Raw genomic sequence first — 24,558 nt, forward strand, 5'->3', positions numbered from 1 at the left:
CACCACCGAAACGACTCCCAGCGGCTGGGGAAGGCTGGCTGTCCGCCAGAACCTTCGTTGCAAATGGCAAATACTAATTTCCTCTCCACCTTATCCCCCGAACACTGCAGACCTTTGGCGGGGGAATGCATGAACAAGCTCAAATGCGGCGCTGCTGAAGCAGAGATAATGAATCTCCCCGAGCGCGTGGGGACTTTTTCCGCTATCCCGGCTTTAGGGGGCATCTCATTACCTCCAGGGGTCATCGTCATGACAGCCCTTCACTCTCCCGCAGCAGCCTCAGCAGCCGTCACAGACAGTGCGTTTCAAATTGCCAATCTGGCAGACTGCCCGCAGAATCATTCGTCCTCCTCCTCGTCCTCCTCGGGGGGAGGTGGCGGAGCCAACCCAGCCAAGAAGAAGAGGAAAAGGTGTGGGGTCTGCGTACCCTGCAAGAGGCTCATCAACTGTGGCGTCTGCAGCAGTTGCAGGAACCGCAAAACGGGACACCAGATCTGCAAATTTAGAAAATGTGAAGAGCTAAAGAAAAAACCTGGCACTTCGCTAGAGGTCAGAGGAGATGATTTCTTGTTTCCCAGTCTTCCCCCTCCCTCTTCACCCCCTTCTCCTCTCCCCTGCAGGGTTTCTGGTCTGGCTTCAAGATGCAGCACCCCGTTTTCTGAACCTTCATGCAGGTTGTAAGCTACTGTTAAGATACTATCATAGGTGCTTTACAGAGGGCACGTCCTCTCCACCACCCTCCCAGCAGCACTTCACCTGGAACCGCCCTTCGACTAGAGCGTGCCCCTCCTTTTTAATCGCAGGGAAAAAAATGCAGTTGGTCTCAGAATCAGAAGTTCCACATTGAATATGGCCAGTATTTTTCCTTGCTGCTTTAAAACTCGCCCTCCTTAGAAAAACCCCAAACAAAAAGGAGCTCTTCCCAAAGGATTGAGAACATCTATCCTATATGCATGCTGTCTGGCTAAGAAAGACCAAGGGTCCAATTATAACAGTGCACAGTATGTGGTACACAGCCTACAATATATGCATACATATGCGTGTACATGCCATATTCCACATACATATATATTGAAGCTGAAATGTCTCAGTAGGCTCCAAAGGGAATAGTTACCCTCTTCTAGAGTACTGCTCCTCGACCTGACAGAATGTTTTTGTTACCCACTGCATTTTTTCTCTACCTTGTATTTTTTGAACAAGCAGAAATAGTATAGAAAGCTGATAGCCACCAGCCATTTTTAAGGAGCTGGGACTTAGAATAAAGGGATCTAGTTATTTTTGCGGCTGATGATGGGAATTTTATTTTAAAATAATTTTACATAGTTCCGGAAAACTCAAGTTTGATTTTTTTAAAGGATTTCCCTTGGGCTCCGACTCTGACCAGGTGACCATTTTGTGGCTGCAAAATTGTTCTGTACACCAAGCACAGTTTGGGTTGATACCTTATATGGTAAATGATAGTTTACTTTTCCTATATGCCTTTAAAACAGACATTATTCACGAAAGTACTGCTTGAATTGGGCTTTTAACTACGTCTAAAATAGAGGTTGCTATGTGTGATGAAATATATGGTAGTCTACTCGAAGCAAGGAGAAAATGGAAAATTACAGGTATATTGTTTTGGTGACGTTAAGAAAGGAAATATGGACAGGTAATCAGAATCTGTGATGACATTTAAAGAGGGAAGTTAGATGTTCATGCATACACGAGACTGCAGATAACAGGGTTAGTATTTGGGGATGGTCTATGGCCTACACCACAGGTAGGGTAGTGTAGGGTGACTGTCACAGTTCTTCCTAAGGTGTGCTTGCACATTCTTTAAATATTATGAACGCTGCCCAGAGAAATTTTCTCTGAATAACTGAAAAGTGGTTTTTAAAAGAATTAAAGGTAAGGGCTAAAGATCTTTGTTTCTGGTCTGACCACAAAGAGTATAGATAATTTTAGTTTTATGAGTACAAATCAAAGATGTTGGGATTCCAAAAACATTAGAAGCGTATGTATGTGAATTCCGTTACAATAGTGCATGGACTCCTCTTTATAGAAGAAATCGTGTCTTTCTTGAAAATTTCACTCTACCACAGAGTACTTTATTGTTCTTCCTTGGCAAGTTAAGCAAAGGTAACACCTGTAGTACAGCTTCAAGTATTTTCTCAGATGGCAAAAATTAACTTATGATTCCCATTCTCTCTCTCTGTCTCTGTCTCTGTCTCTCATTTAATTTGCTATAACTTCTCTTGGTCTAGAAGACTGCATGAGAAGTTAAAGTTGAGCTTATAGTGTTTTCCTACTAATGCCACATGGACAGGACTGTATGACTTCTATTTTCTCTTTGGAAAGTAATATGTAGAGTTACAGATTTGGTGTCATTAGGCCTTATGTTTAGCTACATTCATGGAACTGCTCTTACCTCATGTAGGAAGTGGAGTAGAGGTGACCACCGGATACTTCCTAATTACTTAGTAACTATTCTGGAGGAGCTTGCTATATGGGTTCTCATAGAGTTTCAACACAAGTTTCTATACTGATGTGTTTGTATCTAAACAGGTTTTAACCCTTTTTCCCCTTCTCTTTTTGATGATTTTTCCCACAAACTTGTCATGATGTTTAAATTTCTTAGGCATTTTGAAAGATTCCAAAACATCCTAGAATCGGTTTTGGTTTTGAAATTCACATGCGCAAAAACTTTTTTGACTTTTGAAAAGAGGGAGCAAAGTGCCCTTTGTAGATGATCTCCTAACTGAAGATTCCTTCTTATCAGAGCATGGGCTGTAGCTCAAGGCTATGATCTTAATGGAACACTATTTGGCTGAAAGAAAGAAAAAGTCTTCCACAATTGTCTGGAAGTCTATCCAAGGCATGAAAAAGGTAATTGCACATGACTACCTCACACCCATGTGTAACCACAAGTTAGGGTTGTAGGAAACCAGCTGGGCATATGTCAAGCATAGCAAGGCATATGTACCTGAACCCAATCTGGAACAGTGGTTTTGGGTCAGTGAAAAGTCCCCCTGATAATCTGATTTCCTGTGTCTAATTTCATTCCTTATCATCTTGGGAGACATTTTTGAGATTGGATGGACCTTCATTTGAAGGTAGGAACTTGAAGCCTTAATATGGCTCTTATCTGTGGATTCCAGTTGTATACTTAGTAGGTGATATTTGTGGCTTTAAATTATGGACACCAGTTAACATCTGGATACTAATCACAACTTACATTCTTACTTATCACCCCAAACCTTATGTTTCCTTCTTCCCTCTGACTTGTCATCTCAAAGATTGCAGGCATAATAAGATATTTTTTCAGGGTGAGAAAACAGATTAAGACAGACTCATGTTGATATGCTTGAGATTTGTGCTCACATTTTAAAGCCATTATTCTATTGTTGTTTTTAAAATGGCATTTTTTTTCTGCTTAGTCTCATTTTAAGAGCAACTTTAAATGCCCTTAAATACATTTAGAAAATCACTCCTTGATTCTATAAAGTATGGGAATGCCCATGAGACACTCAGCATTTGTTCTATGATTTGCATACTATATATTTGCATATGCCATGAAACAGTGTTTTGTGATTTGTATAGTATATATTTGCATATGCCAGGGTTCATATAGTCAGTCACTGCATTAACAAATAGCCACTGATTGTTAAAGCAGTTGATACAAATGATTTGTACCCCTATGGGACAAAGTTTATTTTAAAATTTATGTCCTCAGTAATCAATATTAAGTTCCTATATGGTTTTTAAAATGTGATTACATAGGACAGCCTTATGATACTAAAGTTATTATGTTCTGTCTCTTGCAAAAGTAATCATTTGCAAGGATTACCCAATGGTTATTTTTCTGATATGAAAGTTTAACTTTTTAAACTATTCCAGCCTAATATAGCTCAGGGATAAAGCTGTCCCATGGGCAAGCCCAGCCTCTTAGTCCCTGACCATTGTCTAGGTGGCATGATTGATCTCAGTGGGACAGCATTAGAGACCACACAGATCTGGTTTCTCTCCTGGTAGTTGATTTATGGAATTACATTAGTGAAGCTGTGCCTCAGGAGGCGCCCCACCCCCATGCCTGCTCTCTTCCCTGCCAGCACTTTATAGACAAGAGATGGAGAAACTGAAAAATCAGGAAAAGGGATGCTTTTTCTTTCTTTTTCTTTTCTCTTTTAAAAAACTGTGTGTTGCTAAACAAATCAGCAAAGTTTCCACAAGTTAGTTTAATATTAGAAGGGGTTTGGTGGAAAATATTCACATATTACCTAGTAAACCTAGACAGCTTGATTTAGAAGGGGAGAATATATATATATACACACATACATATATATATGTATTTGTATATATATGTATATATTATGGGCCCCAGTCAATGGCAGTTGTAAATTCTGGACAAAGCACTGTCTGTAATTTGTGCAGAAAGATGGCACCTGACTGCTGAGGACATTCAGTTGTAGCCCACGTCTAAAACAGATGTGTCATTCAAATTCAGAGATGTAGAGTAAGGAAAATCTGAATAATTGAACACTTCATAAGTTCTTGAGGTTTAGTGACTTTTTAAAAAGAAAGTATCTATAACATATAAATGTTTCATGTTTTAAATTGAAACATTCTCTAGTTTGTCTCTTCATGTCATAGCTTTAAAAATAATTTTCAGCTCTCAAATTCAAGAATTAAAAACATACCAGTGGATAGCGATTTCTTAAATACAAATATGCAAATATGTAATTGGCTATAAAAGGGAAGAGGACTTTTTTTCAATATAATTGAAACAAAATGATAGGATTTTATTACATTGGAATGTAACAAAGAAATAGTATCGGGAAAAAATCCAGAATTTATAAATGATAAGGAAAAAAGCTCAGAGAATTTCAGCTTTGATGAGAATAACAAGGCAGATTCATCATCAAGACACTGAGTTGTCCAGTGAATTCTTTGTTCCATCGCGAGGCTAATGAAAGAGTTAAAGTTGTTTTCTATACATCAGAATGCATGTTGCACATGGTAACTACATACCACTTTATCTGTCAATTTAAAAAAGTTACTTATAGAAGCAGGATATGTTTTTAGAATCCTAAATGAAATCAAGCACCTTTATCCATCTAAACAATCTGTACAAATCTAAACAATCTTTTAGATGGTAATTACTAGGAAAGTGAGAAAGTAAAATCCAGTTACAGACTATGCTGTATAGAATATTTCTTTGAAATTCAACCATCATCAAATGAGAAAAAACAAACATCTGGAAAGCCTATGAGAATAAGTCAAAGAACTTTAAACTTCTGCTTGATCAGATAAAGATATCTAGTTTGAGAAGGGAACATTTATTTAGTGATAGGTTTATTTATTTTAGGTCATAAAAGTTACTTGGCTTGGCAGAGAGTTTTAATGAATTGATTATTGAAGTACTGTTGGAGGTGCCATCTATTTTTCTGGATGAATAGTGGAGTTTTAAAGGTCAGACATAGATTGATGTAGAATAGTTCAGTGAAATGGTCTGTGAGACCGAACATTTAAAAGCTGGCAGAAAGGGTAGGTATCTGGGCCGTACTTTCTGTAGTTGGAAAGCTCTCTCCAAAATTGGAAACTGGAGGCACAAATTGGCATGATCCCAGAAATATTGTTGGGCTATTCTTTTTTTGGATACAAAAAGGTTAAGAATTCACCTAGTTTAGTATTTCCCAAGATTAGGCTCAAATTTGTTTTTAAGAAGGTACTATTAAAATCTCTTACTCAACCTGAGTTGATCAGATGATCTGGATTTGTAGGTCATCTTTACCAGGAAACAAATCACTTTAATTTTTCACTGAAAAACTTTAAATATTCTACTGTTCAATAAACCTCACATAGGTGGGTATGTTTCAATTTCTCACATTTACTTTTCCTTACAGTTTATAAACTACTAAAAATAGATACTTGCTTTATTCATATAAACATCTAAAGTAATAGGCTGAATTTAAGATTAATTTTAAATGTTAAGTTTTCTTATTCATAAGTTTATGAAAGCAGAAGTGAGCCCAAAATGCATTGTGTTGGCTTCTTAGTAACAGTGTGATGTTTTTCAGTCATTTATGAAGATATTAGGTGATCTGTTGGTCTAAGGAAGTAGAACAGTCTAGAAAGTATTTTTATTAAATGTAGGTTTTCAATAACTTTTTTGCAGTCTGTAAATGTTGAAAGTTTTGTGCCTACACAATTTTGTTCCTTCGGTTCCAAGCACTGTTCCTTCGGTTCAGTGTTTCTGCCTATTGCTAAAACTTTTTATTTCACACTGGTATCGTTAGGAGTTTTAAGATATCAGGGGAGGGGTACAGGAGTGATTTTTATCCTTGAGTCCTATCTTGTTCTATCACATGCAAATACCTGTCTCTTGAAACTGAATTATTCTGCAGTGTAATCGAAAATCTGCCTCCATTCAGCATCATGTTTTCTGTTTTTTATTGAGTTACATTGCACCATACTTCAGATGTGACAGACATTTAATAATGTTGAAGATTTAGCTCTGCAGGGCCTCAAAGGATCCCAACAGGCTCGTTAACTTCCACTCTAAATATTATAAGAAATACTTTTACTCTGCGAAACTTCTAGACTTCCTCTTAATTTATTTTAAGAGCTTAAGAATCTGTAAATATATACAAGATCAACCTTACTGACTTTTTAAAACTTTTTTTCTTATTATTTATTCTATTTCATAGGGCATTTCTTACTAATGGCAAAACAAACAATTACGTTTCTTAAGAACTCACATTCACAGAGTATTTTTATGTAAAATCAGATTTAAAGTATATTTAGGAACTATACTACTAATTTCTGGCTTTTCTTTTCAAATTCTTTAGTTACAAATTGTATTGAGGCCATGTTGCCACATAAAGAAGTTGTGAAAAGTGCCACTAGTCTCAAGAAATTTACTAGTTGAACAGTGTTTAGGTACATAAGTGTAACTTCACTGAGCTATTTCCTCATCAATAAGATGGGGTAAGGATATCAATGCACCTTACAATCTTCTAATATCATGTAGCTTAGTGCTGTCTGCAAAGTAAAGTATGCTCTACAATTTCTCAATTCTCTTTAAAGTGAACAGCAGAGTTTCCCAAGGCACTATATATTTACAGATAATTTGACCTATGAACAGGTTACTCAAAGTTTTCAGATATTAAGAACTAGATAGACTACTTTGGGTGTATATATGTGTGTGTTGAATATTTGTTTTAATCACTCTTTTGGTGAATTTCATTTGGAAAGAGAAAACATGAGTTTTTAAAAAGTTTTCATGTTTCAATACCTACATTTTCAAATGCCTAAGGAAACTGAAAAGATTACCTACTCAACCTAACCTGCCAATTTAGACCATTATGTTTTTTCCTTCTTTACCACAAGAGCACCAGCACCATGCACTTCTTTCTCTTTTAGTAATGGTATGTGCGGACAAGCACACATGTACATATACATGTGAATATACTTGCACACATCTATGGGCACGTGTTTCATACTGTTAACCCAACATTTTTATTTGGCTACTATTTGAGCTGACAGAGTTATTCGTAAACTAGTGAGTTCAAAAGAATCACTATAAGAAAGAAATGGTTAAATGTGTTCCATATTTATGGAAATACATACTAGCTGGAGAACATAGTTAATGTTGAAAAATTGAAGTGTATATACGTATATTAGTGTAGGTAGAGATGTACACATTTAATATAGAAATGAAATAGGTATAGATTTTGAGATATATGTTAAGTGACTCTTTGATTTTTTTAAAATGAAAGTTTCATGCACTGGTGAAATGATGGTGTTAATAATCAGTGCTTAGATAAGCCCGTGTCTGTAAAGGAAAAAATGCCAATAAGCCCTAAGGGTTGGAATAGTAACCACAAAAGTTTAAAAACATAAAAAAAAAAAAAAAATACTCAAGCCAGATGGCACCGGAACCTTTGTCAAGATGGACTCTGGATGCTTGCATCTCTCCGGAAGGTAGAACTTTCTCAGAGAATGCAAAATAAAGAGGAACGACAATGTTTGTGTGGCCTGATGTAATACATTTAGCTGAGAGTCAGAGCTGAGGCTTATGTTGGTGGAATGCATGGATTGTTTCACAGCTGATATTATGTTTTCACTTATGCCTTTGAAACATTTGGTAAGTGTAATTCCAAAGTACAGCTAAAACACTTTCAAGATTAGTAGAAAACAGGATCCCATTTGAGTCTTGTCTGCATTCAGATTCATATTTTAGAAGGTAGTCTTGAGAAACTTTAGAAAAGTGTTAGAAAAACCGCTGAAAGACCTGTTTCTTGCTCAACACACCAAACCATAACTGGATGACTGACAGCAACATCAAAGGGACGGAGATCCAGCAGGAATAGGAGAGAATGGGATGCGTGCCTGTAGATCAGGAAAAATGATGGACATTGCTGTGGACTTCAGCAAATCCGAAAATTTCTGAAAGATGTCTTTTTTGGAAAGTGACGAAACAACCTTTTTTAAAGAAAGAAAAGCATTGAAATTTAATTGTGTGGAAATACTGAAAATTAGTGATGGTGAGTCAGTAGCAGAAATAATTGTGCTGGGAAATGACTGTTCTGTAAAATGTTTCTTTATAGACTACGTGAGATACATCGATGGCTTTAGTGGAGTCCAGGGTAAGGAAAAAGGATAAAATATGAGGTACAGGTGGATGAAAAGGTCAAGGCAGAATCTTGTATTAAAACTTAAATATACTGTGTTCCTCTTCCAGTCCATACTGACCTGCTTCCATCCCCAAAGAAAACCATTTTATCTTTTCTGTAAGACTGCTATATGTAGAATTAAGACTCATTTTGAGGTAAAGTAGCTCTGGGTTTTCCTCATGGGATTCTCTTCATGTGAATGTGGTTATGTGGTGGTGAGTTGAGATTTTATGCTGTGTTTTCAAGCGGCAGGCGATAGTACATTAGGTCTACTACAAATCTGGTAGCTTAGAGGTCCATGAAACCAATGTGTTGGCTTACCCGCAGGACTGTTAGAAAGTGGAATGGAGCAGCAACTATAGGAACACGAGGAGCTGTGAGTGTTGTTAGGCCACTGCTTCAGCTTTCTATGTTTACAGAAGTAGGTTTGTGTTGGGCTGCTCTGTAAAACATGAGCTGCTGGCTACTTTCAAAAGAGTTTGAAAAACACTAACAATTGCAATAGAACAACTGAACAAGCCTGCAGCGAGGAAGGAAATTATATTTGAACACTGAGAGCAAGGTGAGGACTAAGATTTAAATGATTCTATAAGCAGCAGGCTTATTTTCTTTCTAGGCAGGCCTATACCTATTTATGGTATTACTAATAACAGAGTAAAGCCCTTTATAAGCTAAATTCAGTTAAGCAAATCTTTAGGTGGGAGTTATTATTTTGTAATACTTGAATGTAAGTGTGTAGATACACGTGTATCCATACTCAGGTACAATTGCCTTGTGTCAGCATCTTTATGAGTCCCCCTAGGGTTCAGTCCTTCATTCAAAGTCCATATTCCTTATTCTTATTTCCAATTCCCAGTCTAAGAGACGAACATTTTAAGTGATGCAGTTGAAATTTTAGACAACTCTAGAACCTGTTAACGCAGCTGTGTACTCGATTCATCTTGGTGTAGTCCTCCAGATCTGGATAAGTAATACAGAGGAGATGATTGCTTCTGTGCTACCCCATGTGGGTCCGTGATGTCAAATTAAGAGTTTTTGCTATATTTTAAGGCATATGTTACAAATCATTGGAAACATTTCTTTTGCCTGAATAAGAGAAAGGGACATATTGGAAGAAACAAGAATGAACAGAAAGAATGGAGGGAGACAGGGAGGGATGGAGGGAGACAGGGAGAGAGGGAAGGAAAGAGGGAGGGAGGGAGGGAGGGTGAGAGGGAGGGAGGAACACAAACAAGAACTAGAATTGCTGTATCCTTAGAAAGCATTATCCTGCTCTAGGTCAGTCTTTTGTGTGGTTCAAGTAAGAAATGAGTAACAATTTTTAATGTGTTATAATTGACTAAAGATGTCACAGATGGTTCTAGATTAATCCCACGAGAACCATTCAGAGTTGCTTCTTTTTATTTACCACAATGGGAATTGAGTTGCAGAGAAACCAGCTCTCCTGTTTGCCTTGCCTTTGCTGAGCACTGCTCCCTGGCTCTCTTCCTTCTACCCCACCTACCCCTCTGCCCTCCTTTCCTTTCCTGTCTCACATTTTTCTTTAAGAGAAAAATCTCAAGTATTCACTTGCAAATACAGGAAGCCCAAGGTGAGAAAATGAATCTTCAAAATGAATGACGATGTTTAAGGAAATAAAGGCATTTGAAGAACTAATCATTCAAAAATGTTAACATAATTTTAAGTGTTTATAAGAAAAAATTAGGAAAAACATATAATTAAATATTTAGAAAGAATTTTAGAATGATGGTAAAAATAATTATTGATTGCTGTACATTATAAATAACTCCTAGGCCAAAAAAAGGCTCATTAATTTACTTTAATTCAGTTTATCTACCGTGTGAATGTGACTAGGTGTCCACAAAAATGTAGAAAATGTTAGTCCCTGAAAATTTCCTGAAGATGAATTTGAATACTTAGTATTCTGAGGCATGATATTCTGTTGCCAGGATAGTGGGAATCCTTCATGTGCGTCCTCTTACTTTAAGTGAAACAAAATATATGTCTAAAGATCTAAGAAACATGTAAAAATATTGTCAAATTAATTGTTGATTTTAGACTTTTTAATTTAAAAATAAAATTAATGAAGAAGATGAAAATGTCAGGGGATGGTTGTGAGCTGGAGCACCCCTGTGGTGTCAGACGGAAAGATGTGAGGAGAGAGGGGGCAGAAATACCGTGAGGAAAGGACGCCAACGTTGCGCGGTAGTTATGGAAGCATGGTTTCAACCAAGTGCCTTGTGGTCGTGACATCTATTGGCAGGATCATCTAGAAAACAATGTTCTCTTAAGTTTCTCTCACCAATGTAGAGACAGAAAACCCGCAGTGATTTCTAGGCACCAGTCCGCCCTGGCTGAGCATCAGAAAAGATGCCAAGCAAAATGGAATTCAGTGACCTCAACCAAAACGTTACTCAACTTTCATCTGTTTTGTTTTGTTTTCGTTTTGAGACGAGGTCTCACTATGTAGCCCTGACTGGCCTGGAACTCACTATACAGACTAGGCTGGCCTCAAAAGGGGACTCGACTATTTTTTTTTTTTCCTTAAGTTTTTTTGTTTTGTTTTGTTTTATGTGTATGAGTGTTTTGCATGCATGTTAGCAAGTGCCTTGTCATGCAATGACCTGGGGAGGCCAAAAGAGGGCACCAGATCCCGTGTAATCGGAGTTGGAGAAGATTATTAGCCACCATGTGGGTGCTGGAAACAGAACCCAGGTCCTCTGATGAGTAACCAGTGCTCTTAATGGCTGAGCCATCTCTCCAGCCCCAGGACTCTTACTTTTATATAATATCAAAAAATAAACATTTCTATAATTCTATAGCAATAAGAAATATGTTAGATTGGCTATTGGTCAATTTTATCTACTGTATTTTATTTTAATAAAATTTAGAGGTTATTCAAATCTAACATAGGTTAAACATCTTAGTACTATAAATAACCTTGCATTTTGTCATTTCATACAAATATCTCTTCTTGTCTTCAGTAAAAGAGTGATAAACCCATGATTGTAATAAAATCTTAAATTGTTAAACAACTTTATCATTTTTAATAGCTGATTTCATCTAAAAGCACTGTTGCATTCAACAGGAATTACTAGAGTAACTTCAGGGAAAGTGAATTATTTAAATTTTTATAACATGTATATATACATATATATATACAAATATGCTCATATTTTTATAGCCAAATATATTTACATGTGTGTCTACTCTAATATAACCATGTACATATATAAATAAAAATCTATACTTTAAATCATTAACAATGTAGTATAGACTTAATTAACCTATTTTTGCACTTTTATTTTTAATTTTTTCTGAGACAGGGTTAGATTTAATTCAGACTGCCCTCTAACTTGCTATGTAGCTTAGGATCACCCAGAACTCCTGATCCTCCTGCATCCACTTCCAGAGTGCTTGGATTACAGGTGTACACCACCGTGACCTACTAATTTTTGTGGTTTTATTCTGAAGTTTTCTTTTACATCCCTGCTTACACAGATCAAAAATATTATATAAGTCAGTTTTGAAAAAAATCTTTTTCAAAGTATTTTATTATTTTTATTTTATGGGTATGAGTGTGTTGCCTGCATGTGTGTAAGTGTACCCATGTGTCATGCAATGCCCATAGAGGTCAGAAGAGGGTGTCAGATGCCCTGGAACTGTAGTTACAGACAGTTGTTAACCACCATGTGGGTGCTGGGATTCAAACCCAAGTCCTCTGCAAGAGCAGTCATTGCTCTTAAAACCTGAGCCATCTCTGCAGTCCTGAAAAAAATCTTTTCAAACTGCAGGTCATTGAAAAGATTCTCCTGTTTCTGCATAGCATGATGCCACCATATAACAGTTAATTTTTTTCTGTTCAAGAGCATTTTAATCACTAAACTCCCTGTTTGTATCACAATATATTTGCTATCTAGTGGGATGATGTAGTTTGAAGCATTTTTCTTTTTAACCATATTTAGTTGAAATAAAATTATATGCACTTATCAAGAGACTTACCTAAAAAAGTGCATTCAGTGCTAGATAGGAAATGCATGTCCTTTGGGTTCATCTCCTTCATCTGTCTTGTCCTTTCCTCCAGTCTCCTCCCCTCAGTCATGTTGCCCTGTTCCTTGAACTTGTTTCTGACTGGGCTCTACCATATGAGCTTGGTTACTTTACAGTGTGGTTTATAAGCATGTCTTTCTTTTTACGAAGTTAGATAGGTCTGCCCTCCAAAATCATGTGATCTTGGTGGTAATGGTGGGGGTGAGGGTGGCAAAGGAAGAGGAAGAGGCATTCAAGTAGCTGGAAAAAGAAGGTGGAAAGCTGCTGCTGCGGTCATTCACCATTAATCAGAAATGCTGCCCACAGATGTCAGGTTAGAAACTGGGAAAGGGGGATGTTCTTTATAATCTCATTTAAGACTACAAAAAGTGAGGCATAAGAATTGTCCAGTTATTTATTTACTGCTCCTCCACTTTAGGTTTTACCAGCTGGTGGTAATACTAATGGTTGTTTTTACTTACATCCAAGGCTTCTTTATGCCAAAGAGTGAGTAATGTGATAGATTATCATTTACGAGAGGAATGAATCTGATAATCTGTGTGTTGTGTACATACTACAGGTATGCTGACAGGCTTGAAGAAGAAAGGAAATGAGGTGTTATTTGAAACCAGAGGGCTGGGAGCGATGGTGAATGCCTATAATATCAGCACTGTGGAGGCTGAGAAAGGAGGATCTTGAGTTGTAGGCCAGACTGGGACAGAGTGAGACCCTGCCAAATAAAAAGAAAAAAAAACCTGTAAAGTAGAAATATACTTTATCTATATATTTTAAAAGAATTGCTGTTACTATGAAGTTCTTTTTATTTATAATGACAGTGCATTCCAAGGCATTGCAATGGTCACTTGTTAATTTATAATATGATTTTTACATACACATGAACCTATGCTATACAAACGCTTTACAGATGTAGTAAGTACACTATGGTTTTTACAGTATCTTGTTAATAGTAGAATGTAGGAAATATTTTTGCTCAAATTTGGGCGGACATGCTCACCTTTGCTTGGTATCTCTTTATACCATTGTTATTAATTATTTAAAGATTAATGCATATATATTTGTGTTAACATATACATATGAGTATATTCCTGGCATTTTACATGTTACACAATATCTTATCTCTAGATTTTGAAATTTTGTTAGGAAGAAAATCAGTTTATGAATTGATATTTTAAAGTTTTTTGTAAATCCAATCAGAAAAAAGTATTCAATATCAGGAATCCTTTCACTTTTGTTTATCCAAAAAGAAAATCCCAAAGTTTGGAATTTGTATTAAAAGCCATAAGAAAGCCAGGTATGTTGGTGCATGCCTTTAATCCCAGCATTCAGGAGGCGAAGGCAGGCAGATTTCTGAGAGACCCAGGCCAGCCTGGTCTGTATATCGGGTACCAGGCCATCTGGACTGTTATTACCTTTTGTCTTCTTTATTCACATACTTTTACTGTAGAATTTCAGGGATTCATTAAAGTCTGTAAATTCTAATGTGAAAAAGTAGATTCATATACAGTGAGGGTTTCTAATTTCAAGGTCTCAGGTCTCGGGTGCTATAGTGTCTAAGGAGCTGGTGGTGGAGGAGACTCCTCACAGGAAAGCAATCCAAGACCTGATGACAAGTGGTTTCCTAAATGTAGTCAGAAATTGCTTTAACTTTAATTAGAAAACGTCATACTTCACATCCGTGTATGGAAATCTGAAAGTGGCTTGATGATGTGTGGTTCCTTAATAGTAAATGGGAACATAGGAAATTACTTTTTAATTAATATAAGAATACTGTTATTCCCAAATACTAACGGCTTGGAAATTATTGTGTTAGGCTCACCCTGTGTCACAGTAAAATTCTGAAAGCCTAGGTGAATCACTAACATTTTTAAGACTAGAAAGTAGGCAGATAAATATTGGCTGTTATTTAGCGTTCTCAGTAGAAAATTCTAATGTCACGTTCATTATCTCGATTTAAAATTCTATGCTTTCTGAGGAAAATTTCAATGTTAAGGGTTGTCTTTAATTTGCTCTTTGAAAGTTCAGGCCTACCTTCATTAAAAGGGATTAGTTTGAAATGGAGTGTTGTGAATACTGCTACCTTTTAGATAAATATATTGTACCGAGACATGAATGGCCAATCTATACACTGCCATTTATTTGTACAGAGTTATAGATGCATTACTTCCAACTGTTGGTGGATTTTCAGAGTACGTACACCAATGCTTAACCCGTAGACACCATGGCATCACTTGGTGATGCCACCAGTGATCACCTGGAAGGTTCCAAAAGAGAGAAGCATTCCCAGCTTCTCAAAAGCCTTCTGCATTACTTATGGTTGTTTTGTTATCTCTTCATCATTCACTTAACAAAATATCAAACTGAAGTACCTTTCAATCTAAACAATAACTTGTGCTTTTCTAGGCAGATGTAAAATGTATTTGAGCTTGTGTCACACCATTCTTTTATTTGAGGATATTCCCTTACTTTCAAATTTTTATTTAGGGGCTAAGCATAAGCCCTTCTTGTAAGCTTGAAGGTCATTTTGTATTTGGCGTATGTCAGATGAATTCTTTGAAACATCATGCTTTACAGCAGCACTGGGAAGAGGGGCAGTGGGTGGGGTGGGGCCTGCAGGTATCTCCCCAACCCTCCAGGAAGCCAGGCTGAGGTTTGTGTGCTCACACCTGCATGACTGGTGAAGGCTTTCTTAAACAATCTGATCAACTCAATTGTGTTCTTTACCTCCTGACTCCTTTTCTTCCAGGGGAATCTCTTTTCTTGTCACTCAGGTTAGCTGTCCCTTGCAAGCATCACTGAGATCCAGGAAGTCACAGTAATCTCATCAACAGTGTAAGTTCCCGGCTAGGACTTTATCTAACTTGGAGGTAGCTGATGAAAGCATCAAGTCCCCTGTGTTGGTATGCTGAGTGGTCTTCTTACAAAGATGACCTAATTAATTGACAAAGTCAGGAAGAAGTGTGTCCAAATTTGTACAGACTAATCTGAAACCTATAATTTAATCCACTCTTTCTACAAAAACAGAGTTGCTTGAGCCTGCTTGGTTGAAAAGAAATCAGTCCAGCCCTAAAGTGACTTTCTGGTGAGCATAATGAAAATTGGGCAGAAGGTTAGAGATATATCAATTTTGTGTAACCTCTAAGATTCTAAAGAGTTTTTCTATCTCTTTATCCCTCAAATAAAATTAACAGGAATAACTTATTCCAAGTTTCTGATACTTTGGTGTAAATAGTTTAAGAATTTGTTGCGGTTATTGCACTGAGGGTTTTTCTAATTTTTCTTGCACATTTTAAGTGATTTCTTAACTAGTAATTTTTAGGTTTCATGACCCAATTAATATAAGGAAAAATAATTTTAAAGACATCCTTCCCTGCCTGCCTTCTCACTCTCCATAGCTGGGCATTCCTACTGGCCTCACTGCCACAGTGCACAGTGTACATCACAGAGGAACATGACAGGGTGCTTCCTTATGCCCTTGGCCCGGCTTCTCTCATTCTTTTGTTCGATTGCTTTTCAGTGCTTGCTGAGAAATGTGCATTTTTTTCCCTTACTACAATGACAATGGCCTTTGATCCCAGGAGGCTTGCTTTCTCCAAATATTGCAAATAAAATTGAATAGCAGAAAGGGCACAGAAAGAATAAAGTTGGAATAGAGATTCGAAACTTTATCTAAGATATAAGGACTTCATCTCATTTAAAGAAGCGTGCTCTGTAGTTTTTCTGTTTAACTTCATAAACATACATGTTTACCAAGATACAAGCCTGCATAGTATATATTTATAAGCTTGTTTCCAGTTGGCATCTAAAATTAAGTTGGCATCTCTGTCATACATATACACATAAATGTGAATATATATGAATATATATGCACATGTTTATTTTTCATATGTGAATCTGGAACCATAGATCTAAAATTGCATGGATAGACTTGGATCTAATTTATCTTGTTAAAATGACTACATTTTTATAACGAAACATATAAAATGTATTCTTAGTTGGCATCAGACAGCAAGGTAGCATCTGGTAGAAACTTTTATTCTCTCTCTCTCTCCTCTCTCTCTCTCTCTTTCTGAAGTATAAATATTAGAACACGTATGCTATGTTCTTTACTGCTTTATGTAATAGTTCCTTGAATAATGATTAAGTAAATATAATTAGAAATATAATTACTACATTTAGTATTTAAGATATAAAGCTTTTTAAAGTTTAAAAAATTTTTTTTCTTCTATTACCATCTTTTGAAGTCATACAACCTAAAAACGGTTAATAAAGTTAATTAGGAAGTAGTGATCAATGAAATGATTGTTCCAGTATGCATTGAGCTGCAGGAAAAGCAAATGAAGTCATCAGCAAATGGAGTTTTAAAATAGTAAAATTGATACTATTGTTTTCTGGATATTAGTAGGCCTTTTTGTGCTTTGAGAAAATACAATTTCAATTTTTTTACATATATGAAAACTTGAATTAGGTAATTTATAGTTAGTTATTATTTTGCTCTTCACATTTTCGAGTTTATTGTTGGTTGTGAGGAGTTTCTTTAAAAATAATTTTTAGTACAAATAGTACAAATGGAATTTGCCTTCCAAAATGATTATTTTATCCACTTAAATTTCTTTTTAAAAAAAGATATTTTAGCATAGGCTTAAGCACAAGGGCTGAGAGAGAGAGGTGCTCAGAAGAAAGTTAGACACACCAGAGGCTGAGCAGGGGCTGCTACAAGAACAGTGGCTACATTTTAGCTGTAACTTAGTTGGTTAGAACACTTTTTTGGGTTTGAGGCAGGGTCTCCCTGTAGCCCAAGCAGGCCTGAAACACATTATGTAATCCAGGCTGGCCTTGATCCCACCGAGACTGGTCTGCCTCTGCCTCCCTTGTTCTGGGATTAAAGATGTGAGCCACCAAGCCTGTCAAAATTCATTTATGCGTCATTATGACAAGTAAATGTCAACCAAATAGCTCATTGAGAGAAAGTGAATTAAAGCTAACCTCAGCTCTTAGAGCGTTTTAGTGTAATGTTTTATGTATTTTCTGAAATAGGAAAATTCAAGTACTATGATCTTTTTTTTAATGTATATACAAGGTGTCTATCTGGCTACACTGATTTAGTAAATCAGTTCTCCAATTCAAAGAAATTGCTTCACTCAGTTCTGACATCAGCCTTACCTAGATTGCCTATGCAGGTATAGATGTTGGCTTTGTACATAAAAACAGTAGTCTACATTTCAGGTTACTATTTGGTTATTTGTGTTAGTGTTGTGAGCAGGAAAACTCAGATTTGAGCTGCATATTGTAGTGTTATACCTTGCATCCTGAAGATAACATGTGTAGCTGCTTATGACTTTTGATAGAGAAAAATAAATGAAGATCATAAAAATGACTAATGTAGATAGTCAAGTGGCAAAGCTGATCCTTTCCTATTCCATGATGTGACTGTGCCATGTAGACACAAAGATGATCACATTAAAAATGACTTGGATATCCTATGAGGAAGATACAGAATTTGAATACAGGTTTCGGGTGCCTTTCCTGTTGGCTAATAGGTTGGACCTTTCCTTTTTTCCAATTGCTATACATATACTGGAAAGTATTTCCTATATTTTAGAGACCATAATGTGCTTTAATCATTATGTTCACTCAATTAGCATTCAGTTTAAATCTAATTTTCAAAATATGTTAATATTGAACAATTCCTCTTTTATTAGATGTTGTGATGTATGTTATTATGTTGTGTATGGCTGACTAAAATTATTACTGAAGTGTAAAGGAGAAAAATCTAATTTTATATTGACAAAGAAAGAAGGCTTAACTTATTTTCTTGCTTTTTTTTTTTTTATAGAGAACACCTGTTCCCAGCGCTGAAGCATTCCGATGGTTCTTTTAAAGCGGTAGTAGATCTTATTTGCAAGGCATTTGGAAATGAAGGGCAAACTAATGTCTTGTTTTAAGAAACTGCTTAGTCCATCATTGAAGAAAATATCCAGAAATTATTTTCATTTTACATATAGGGGTTTCTTCAAAAAACAAGAGGAAAAGAAAAGAAAAAAGACATAAAAATAATGGGGGAGCTTGGGGAATTGGCCAGTCTAATTACTTTCAAATACACTGATTCTTTCCTTGATGTAATTTAGCTATACTAGTGAAGTTGTTGTCTATTTTGAAAGTGGCTGTAAAATATAAGTTTGGGTAACCCCCTGCTGTAAAATCATGTATCTTTGCAAAGTACATATCTATACTTCCTTTTCAAATATATGTGTTTCAGTACTGTAAACTGTACAGATAGCAGCTTGTATTTTGTGTGTTTAGACACAAGGAGACAATCATGTCTGAGCATCTATGGAGATTAACAGTTTGTACACCACAGTTTGGTTCTGCAAGTTAAATCTGGAGCAATAAATTTTAGCTTTAACTATTTTTGCCAGTTGTTTGTAGAAGCAGCAACAGTGCTGGCAGGTTTTCATGTGTCTTTCCGTAGACGCAATGGCAGGTTTTACAAGACTAAAAGATAACAATGCATCCAGCAATTACCTTCAATTGTATTGCTATACGAGGGGACGATGTTATGAAAGTTTCATTTAATCTTTTGAGCACTATATTAGAGTAGTGGTTATGCACTTGCATTGCTTACAGACAAGCTGTAGAGAGGGTATACCTCCCAACACCTACTGTAGTTGACTTGTCCTGGGTTGCACTGTAAGGTGGAGTATTCAGAATAGTTGGAAAATACAGAATCAGTTGTATAGTTCTTTTTAATTAAAGCATTGTTTTCTAGGCTAAAGTTATCAGATCAAAGAGGAAGAAATTCATGCCTGACATTTTTTCCTAGCCAAACATGGACTGTACAAGTTTTTTTGTTTCTGTGTTTCTTTTTTGCTTGGAGGAGGTGTAAGAAAAATAAAAAAAAAATAATAGTTATCCGTATATGACATTAAATGGGTAGATTTAAAAAATAATTGAATGCGCTAAGGCCTGCCCTGAGAAATGGCTGGGTGTAAGTTAAAAAGAATTTCACACATTAATTAAAATGTGTTTTGGGGGTTTGTCTCTTTATTTTCCTTTCTCTGGCCTCTCAGTTGGACCAGTGGTCTTTCCTGTCCCTCAGTGATACTTCCCTGTCCCTTCCATTCCATTCTCACTGGAAGCTTTCTTTCCAGGATGCAAAGGTTACATTCTGAAGAATTTCAGAAACACGAGACAGCTCCCCCTCCCTCTCCCCCAGAGGACTGAATACTTCAGAGAACCGGCTGTCTTCCCATGCAGGGGTGGGTTTTCTTATGGCAGTCAGGATTCTTTAAAGGAGACTATCCCATTAGGACAAATATTTGTGTTTTTTTTTTTTTTTTTAAACTATAAGGATCACTTTCCATTTCAGGAACAAAACATAGCTTAGCTAAAGTACATAGAATATAAAGATTTCCATGTTACTTACATGTGTACTCTTTATGCACAAGACAATTGTTGTCACCCACTACACCCATGAGCCTGTTGAACAGGTTAGCAAAATGGATCAGAAGAAAAATACCAGGAGGAGAGTGATAGAGCCGTGAAGGGTTTAAAATGTAAAGTGTTTGAGACACTGGCAGGCAAATCCTTTGAAAATCTAGTTTTGGTTTTGAATGGGAAGCAAGATGACAACAGATCCTTTTAAAGGCAGGACAAGCACTTCGTTGTTGGTGCACTGGGGAAAGAGTGCACCAGGTGTGTACACATGCCAGAGCCAGAAGCCAGTGGAACTTGCCTAATGTACCAATACTTAGTTTGCAATTACGGTCCAACAGCCTTTTTGAGAAAAATGCATTATGTATTACACCCGCCCATGTGTAGAGACGAGAACGAAGGACACACAAGTCAAATCGTGCTGTATGTTAATTTTGAGATGGCTTTCTACTTGATGTATATTCCTTTGAGGGTTCTTGTTAGATGTCTGTTTCTGCTGCAGGGCCAATGAGGGCTGTATGAGTTCTTTGCTGTTCCCTTTTTTGTCCAATTTTTATTTTACTTTATTCTTGTTTGCCAAATTGCTGGTTGACTACGAGTATGTGAAAACTAAGTTTTACACTTGAATGGGAAGCTTGCCTTGCTTTTAAAAAAATGATTATTATGTGAATTAAACAAACCTCCATTCAGGCTGTATTAGGCACACAATAAGGATCTCGTAGCAATGTATGGACAGCCAAAAATATGGTGGTATTGCATGTCTTATTGTATTTTTGTTTGTTTTCTAAAGACCTAATGAATATGTGTATTGTAAAATGTGGTGTTTTACATGGTAGGTAATTTTTCTTTTAATGAAAGAAATCCATTTATTTCCAAAGTGAGCAGTGTAGCTTTTTCTTTATCATTTATGTTTTTATTATTAATACGATTTTTTATGCCATACACTTTTTATGTTTTCTCTTAACTCTATTTACACAATGTAAGGTGCATCTAGAGGTCTTACTTGTGATGGTGAAGAAATTGCTCTTCTAGACTCCCTCTAGCTTCTTCTCCAAGGGTCCATGGATGGAAAACCTGCTGTAAAGCACGTCTCCATAGCCTCCGGGCAGTGACTTGAAAGCTTACAGCTTCATAATTCCAAAATATGAATGAAGTGTAACATTTAGCAATTCCCCACTGTATGTTTCATATTCATTATCAAGAAAATGTAGCCTTTAGCATCAGATTGTAGGTTGTATATATACAACTTACAATTGCACATCAGAGAAGCTGGCATAGCTGTAAGAGAAGGCGGCACCCAGAGCCCTGTCTTCAGTGGAGCCACACCTTGGCAGCCTTCAGGGGAGCTTGGAGAATATTTGGGCCATTGGTACATAGGGTATGAGAAAATACTTGTTTCAACTGTCCTCTGGCACTCTATCTTTGAAGAATATCCTAATGCCAACCTCTCTCTTCTCTGACCTCCAGACTAGGGTGATTTTCAGATGGAATCCTCCCATCTATACAAGAAGAAGCACACTCACAAAGTAGCAGTCTATCCATTTAACCATGGGAAATAAAGTGTAATCGTCTTCCCCTAATTGTGCATATGCAAAAATGTCTCCTGGTTGCTTAACCCAGACCCTCAACTTCCTTGTAAACAGTCACAGGGAGTAAGAGAGGATGGGCTAACTATGAGTCGATTCTGAGAAATCACTGGAGAGGAGCACTCCACCCTTTCAGTCAGAACCCCTGGCATGGAAGTTGTGAAATTAGTGTTAAAGCATGGAAAGTCTGTAAGCTGGTAGGATCAGTAATCACATAATGAAAGAGGGAGGCGGTCAAGTGAACGCATGATTCAGGGTCAAATATGTTCAGCAGAAAGCTGTAGTGGGTCTTTGATCATGGTGAGATTCACAGTGATAGCAAACAGTTGGTTCTCATGTAACAGCTACATGTTTCAGACTTTGTTTTTATTAAATTTGACATTTCACACTGAGATCTGTATTCCTAGTGAATAAAACACAGCTACTGTGTTAGGAGGGATTCCACTTCACAATTGCCAAATAGATATTTTAGGACATGGGCCACAAAATGGACTCCTTTCACAGTGTTCTCTTCTGAGCTGTGCAGTTATCTATTACATTTTCTAATAGATATTTGTGTAAGGTGTATGTATGCTTGTGCAATTATTTTAAAAAAAGCAGTTTTGGAAAACAGTGTATTTATTAAAGAAAATCACTTATGGGGCATGTACAAAACTGTAAAAAAAATTTTAAAAATCACTTCAATTTGCCCAGTAAAGTTGTTTTTGTGAAATTTCTGTGTGTTGAATAAAGGACTTTTAGTATTCAAAATATCTCCATTTCTCCATGAAAAAATTTATTGGTGGGATTTAAATTAATGAACACATGGTCCTAAAAACCATTGTTTATGATGGAAAGATTTATATTTCTACACATGTTCTTGGCTAAGTGGTATGATGCTGTCTAAACTTTTTTTTACAATTTATTTATTTTTATTTATGTGTATTACTGTTAACCCTGCATGTATGCAAGTGCATCCATGGCACACAGTGACTGAGGAGGACAGAGAGGGTGTCAGAGTTCCTGGAACTGGAATTAAAGACAATTGTTAATTGCCATGTGGGTGCTGAGATTCGAACCTGGGTCTTCTGCAACAGCAGCCAGTGCTCTTAAATGCAGAGCCAGCTCTCCAGTCCCATATAAATCTTTTGTAAAATAAACTATTACTATTCTTTTTGTTCATTTTTACACACACACACACACATACTCTCACTCTCTCTCTCTCTCTCTCTCTCAAGAAAGAAAGAAGAGCAGGATACTCGGAATACATTTTTCAAGAAAACTTTAAAAGACACTCCAACTTGAAGAAGAACAAATGAACCTCAAATTTCTCCTTCTCCATTATAAGTATGGAAACAGAAAACATACTAGGTCTTTGGGGTGCCATGCATAAAAGTTTCTGGTGATGACTTTTGAAAAGAGAAATAGCACACAGGAATTATTCCTCAGCCACACCCATTTCATTTTGATTTGAAATCTTGATCCTGCTGGTTTTTCTTAGGCAATACCTGGCCCACTATGCTCTCCATTAGCTAAGGGTGACTGTACTGAACTCTATTTCACTACTGCTCAGTGCAAATGGCGAGTTTTGTTTTGGGGGGATTTTTTTCTTTTTATGGGGAGAGAATTGATGCCTTTGAATCTAAAAAAAAAATTCCAACTAGAACATGCTTTTAAAACTCGGAAATCATTTATCCTTATTATAGGAACGAGCACAGACCTTCATACAATTAAGTGTTCATAGAATATAATACATATTCAAAGATTTTATATAAATGTACTGAACATCAATCACCACATGTTTTGTTAATATTTAACATTGTAAATATAAAATGGAACATGAAAACAGAATTGGAAAAAAAGAAGACCAGCCATTTCAGTTATGAGCACTCCCAAATATGCACAATTTCTCAGGTAAGTTACTATGTTTTTTAAATTATATTTTTGTGTAAGCAACAACAATATATTAAATATCTTTATTTGGAATTTGGTAAATGGTACTTTCTTTGCTTCAAATTGGTAAAGATACAAATGCCTGAGTCTTCACATTTAATGTTGAGATAATCCTTGAAGAGAGTTTGAATAATCTAGAGATATGGAGAGAAAAGACTATCAAAGCCCACTTAATATTGAGCTTGATAATTTTTATGATTTCTGTGCATTGTAGCATATGATTTTTTCAAGTGTGTTGGTAAAGATTTTGTTTCTGTGTGTTATGAAGAAACTGCTTTTCATATTTTGCCGCTTTTCTTTTTACGTCTTTGATTTATGGAGAAGAATATTATTCAAATGAAGTACAGTGTGTAAAATTTAAGATTATATATGTAAGTAGTATACTTACACATGTGACTTGTTTATCCGAGAATTTTGCTTCCAGTCTTTTGTTCTGACATCTTGGCTTCAGATCAACATAGTGTCCTATACAACTCATTGTTTTGACCAATATTTAGTCAATATTTCTTAATTTCTATGTATTGTGAGCTCTTAGCCACATTATATTTTTTGTATTGTGAGCTTTTAGCCAAATTATATTTTTTGTTCACTTTTTTTTTATTTTGAATTTTGTTTTTACAATTAAAGTTACAGTTTTAACAATATACAAAATATTACAGTAACTCAGATTTTTTGGCACAATGATTACAGATTTGATAAATACATTTTATATCTCATAATAGCGATGAGGATTATACAAAAGCTATTAAAACAATTATGAGAATAAATTCTATCGTCACCCAAGTATCTAAAGCCATTTTCCCTTGCGTTCCTCCAGAATGATTTGCTCTCATTCCCCACCTCAACCTGAGGAACCCCAAGAAGACACTTGTTTTTTTTTTTTTTTTTTTCATACAAAATAC

General features: G+C 36.2%; 1 protein-coding gene across 1 annotated transcript in view; it reads left to right on the top strand.

The window, feature by feature from the left end:
- Positions 1–22,419, top strand: part of Cxxc4 (CXXC finger protein 4) — a 22,899-nt gene extending 480 nt beyond the window's left edge. The window contains 2 exon segments of the mRNA XM_029567423.1: positions 1–549; positions 18,541–22,419. The exon segment at positions 1–549 is cut by the window's left edge and continues 82 nt beyond it. Of these exon segments, the coding sequence (XP_029423283.1) occupies positions 1–549; positions 18,541–18,585 (594 nt within the window). The 3' untranslated portion in view covers positions 18,586–22,419.
- The last annotated feature ends 2,139 nt before the right edge of the window (positions 22,420–24,558 follow it).

The sequence above is a fragment of the Nannospalax galili genome, unplaced genomic scaffold (assembly GCF_000622305.1).
Source record: "Nannospalax galili isolate Female #2095 unplaced genomic scaffold, S.galili_v1.0 scaffold41, whole genome shotgun sequence".
Lineage (NCBI taxonomy): Eukaryota > Metazoa > Chordata > Mammalia > Rodentia > Spalacidae > Nannospalax > Nannospalax galili.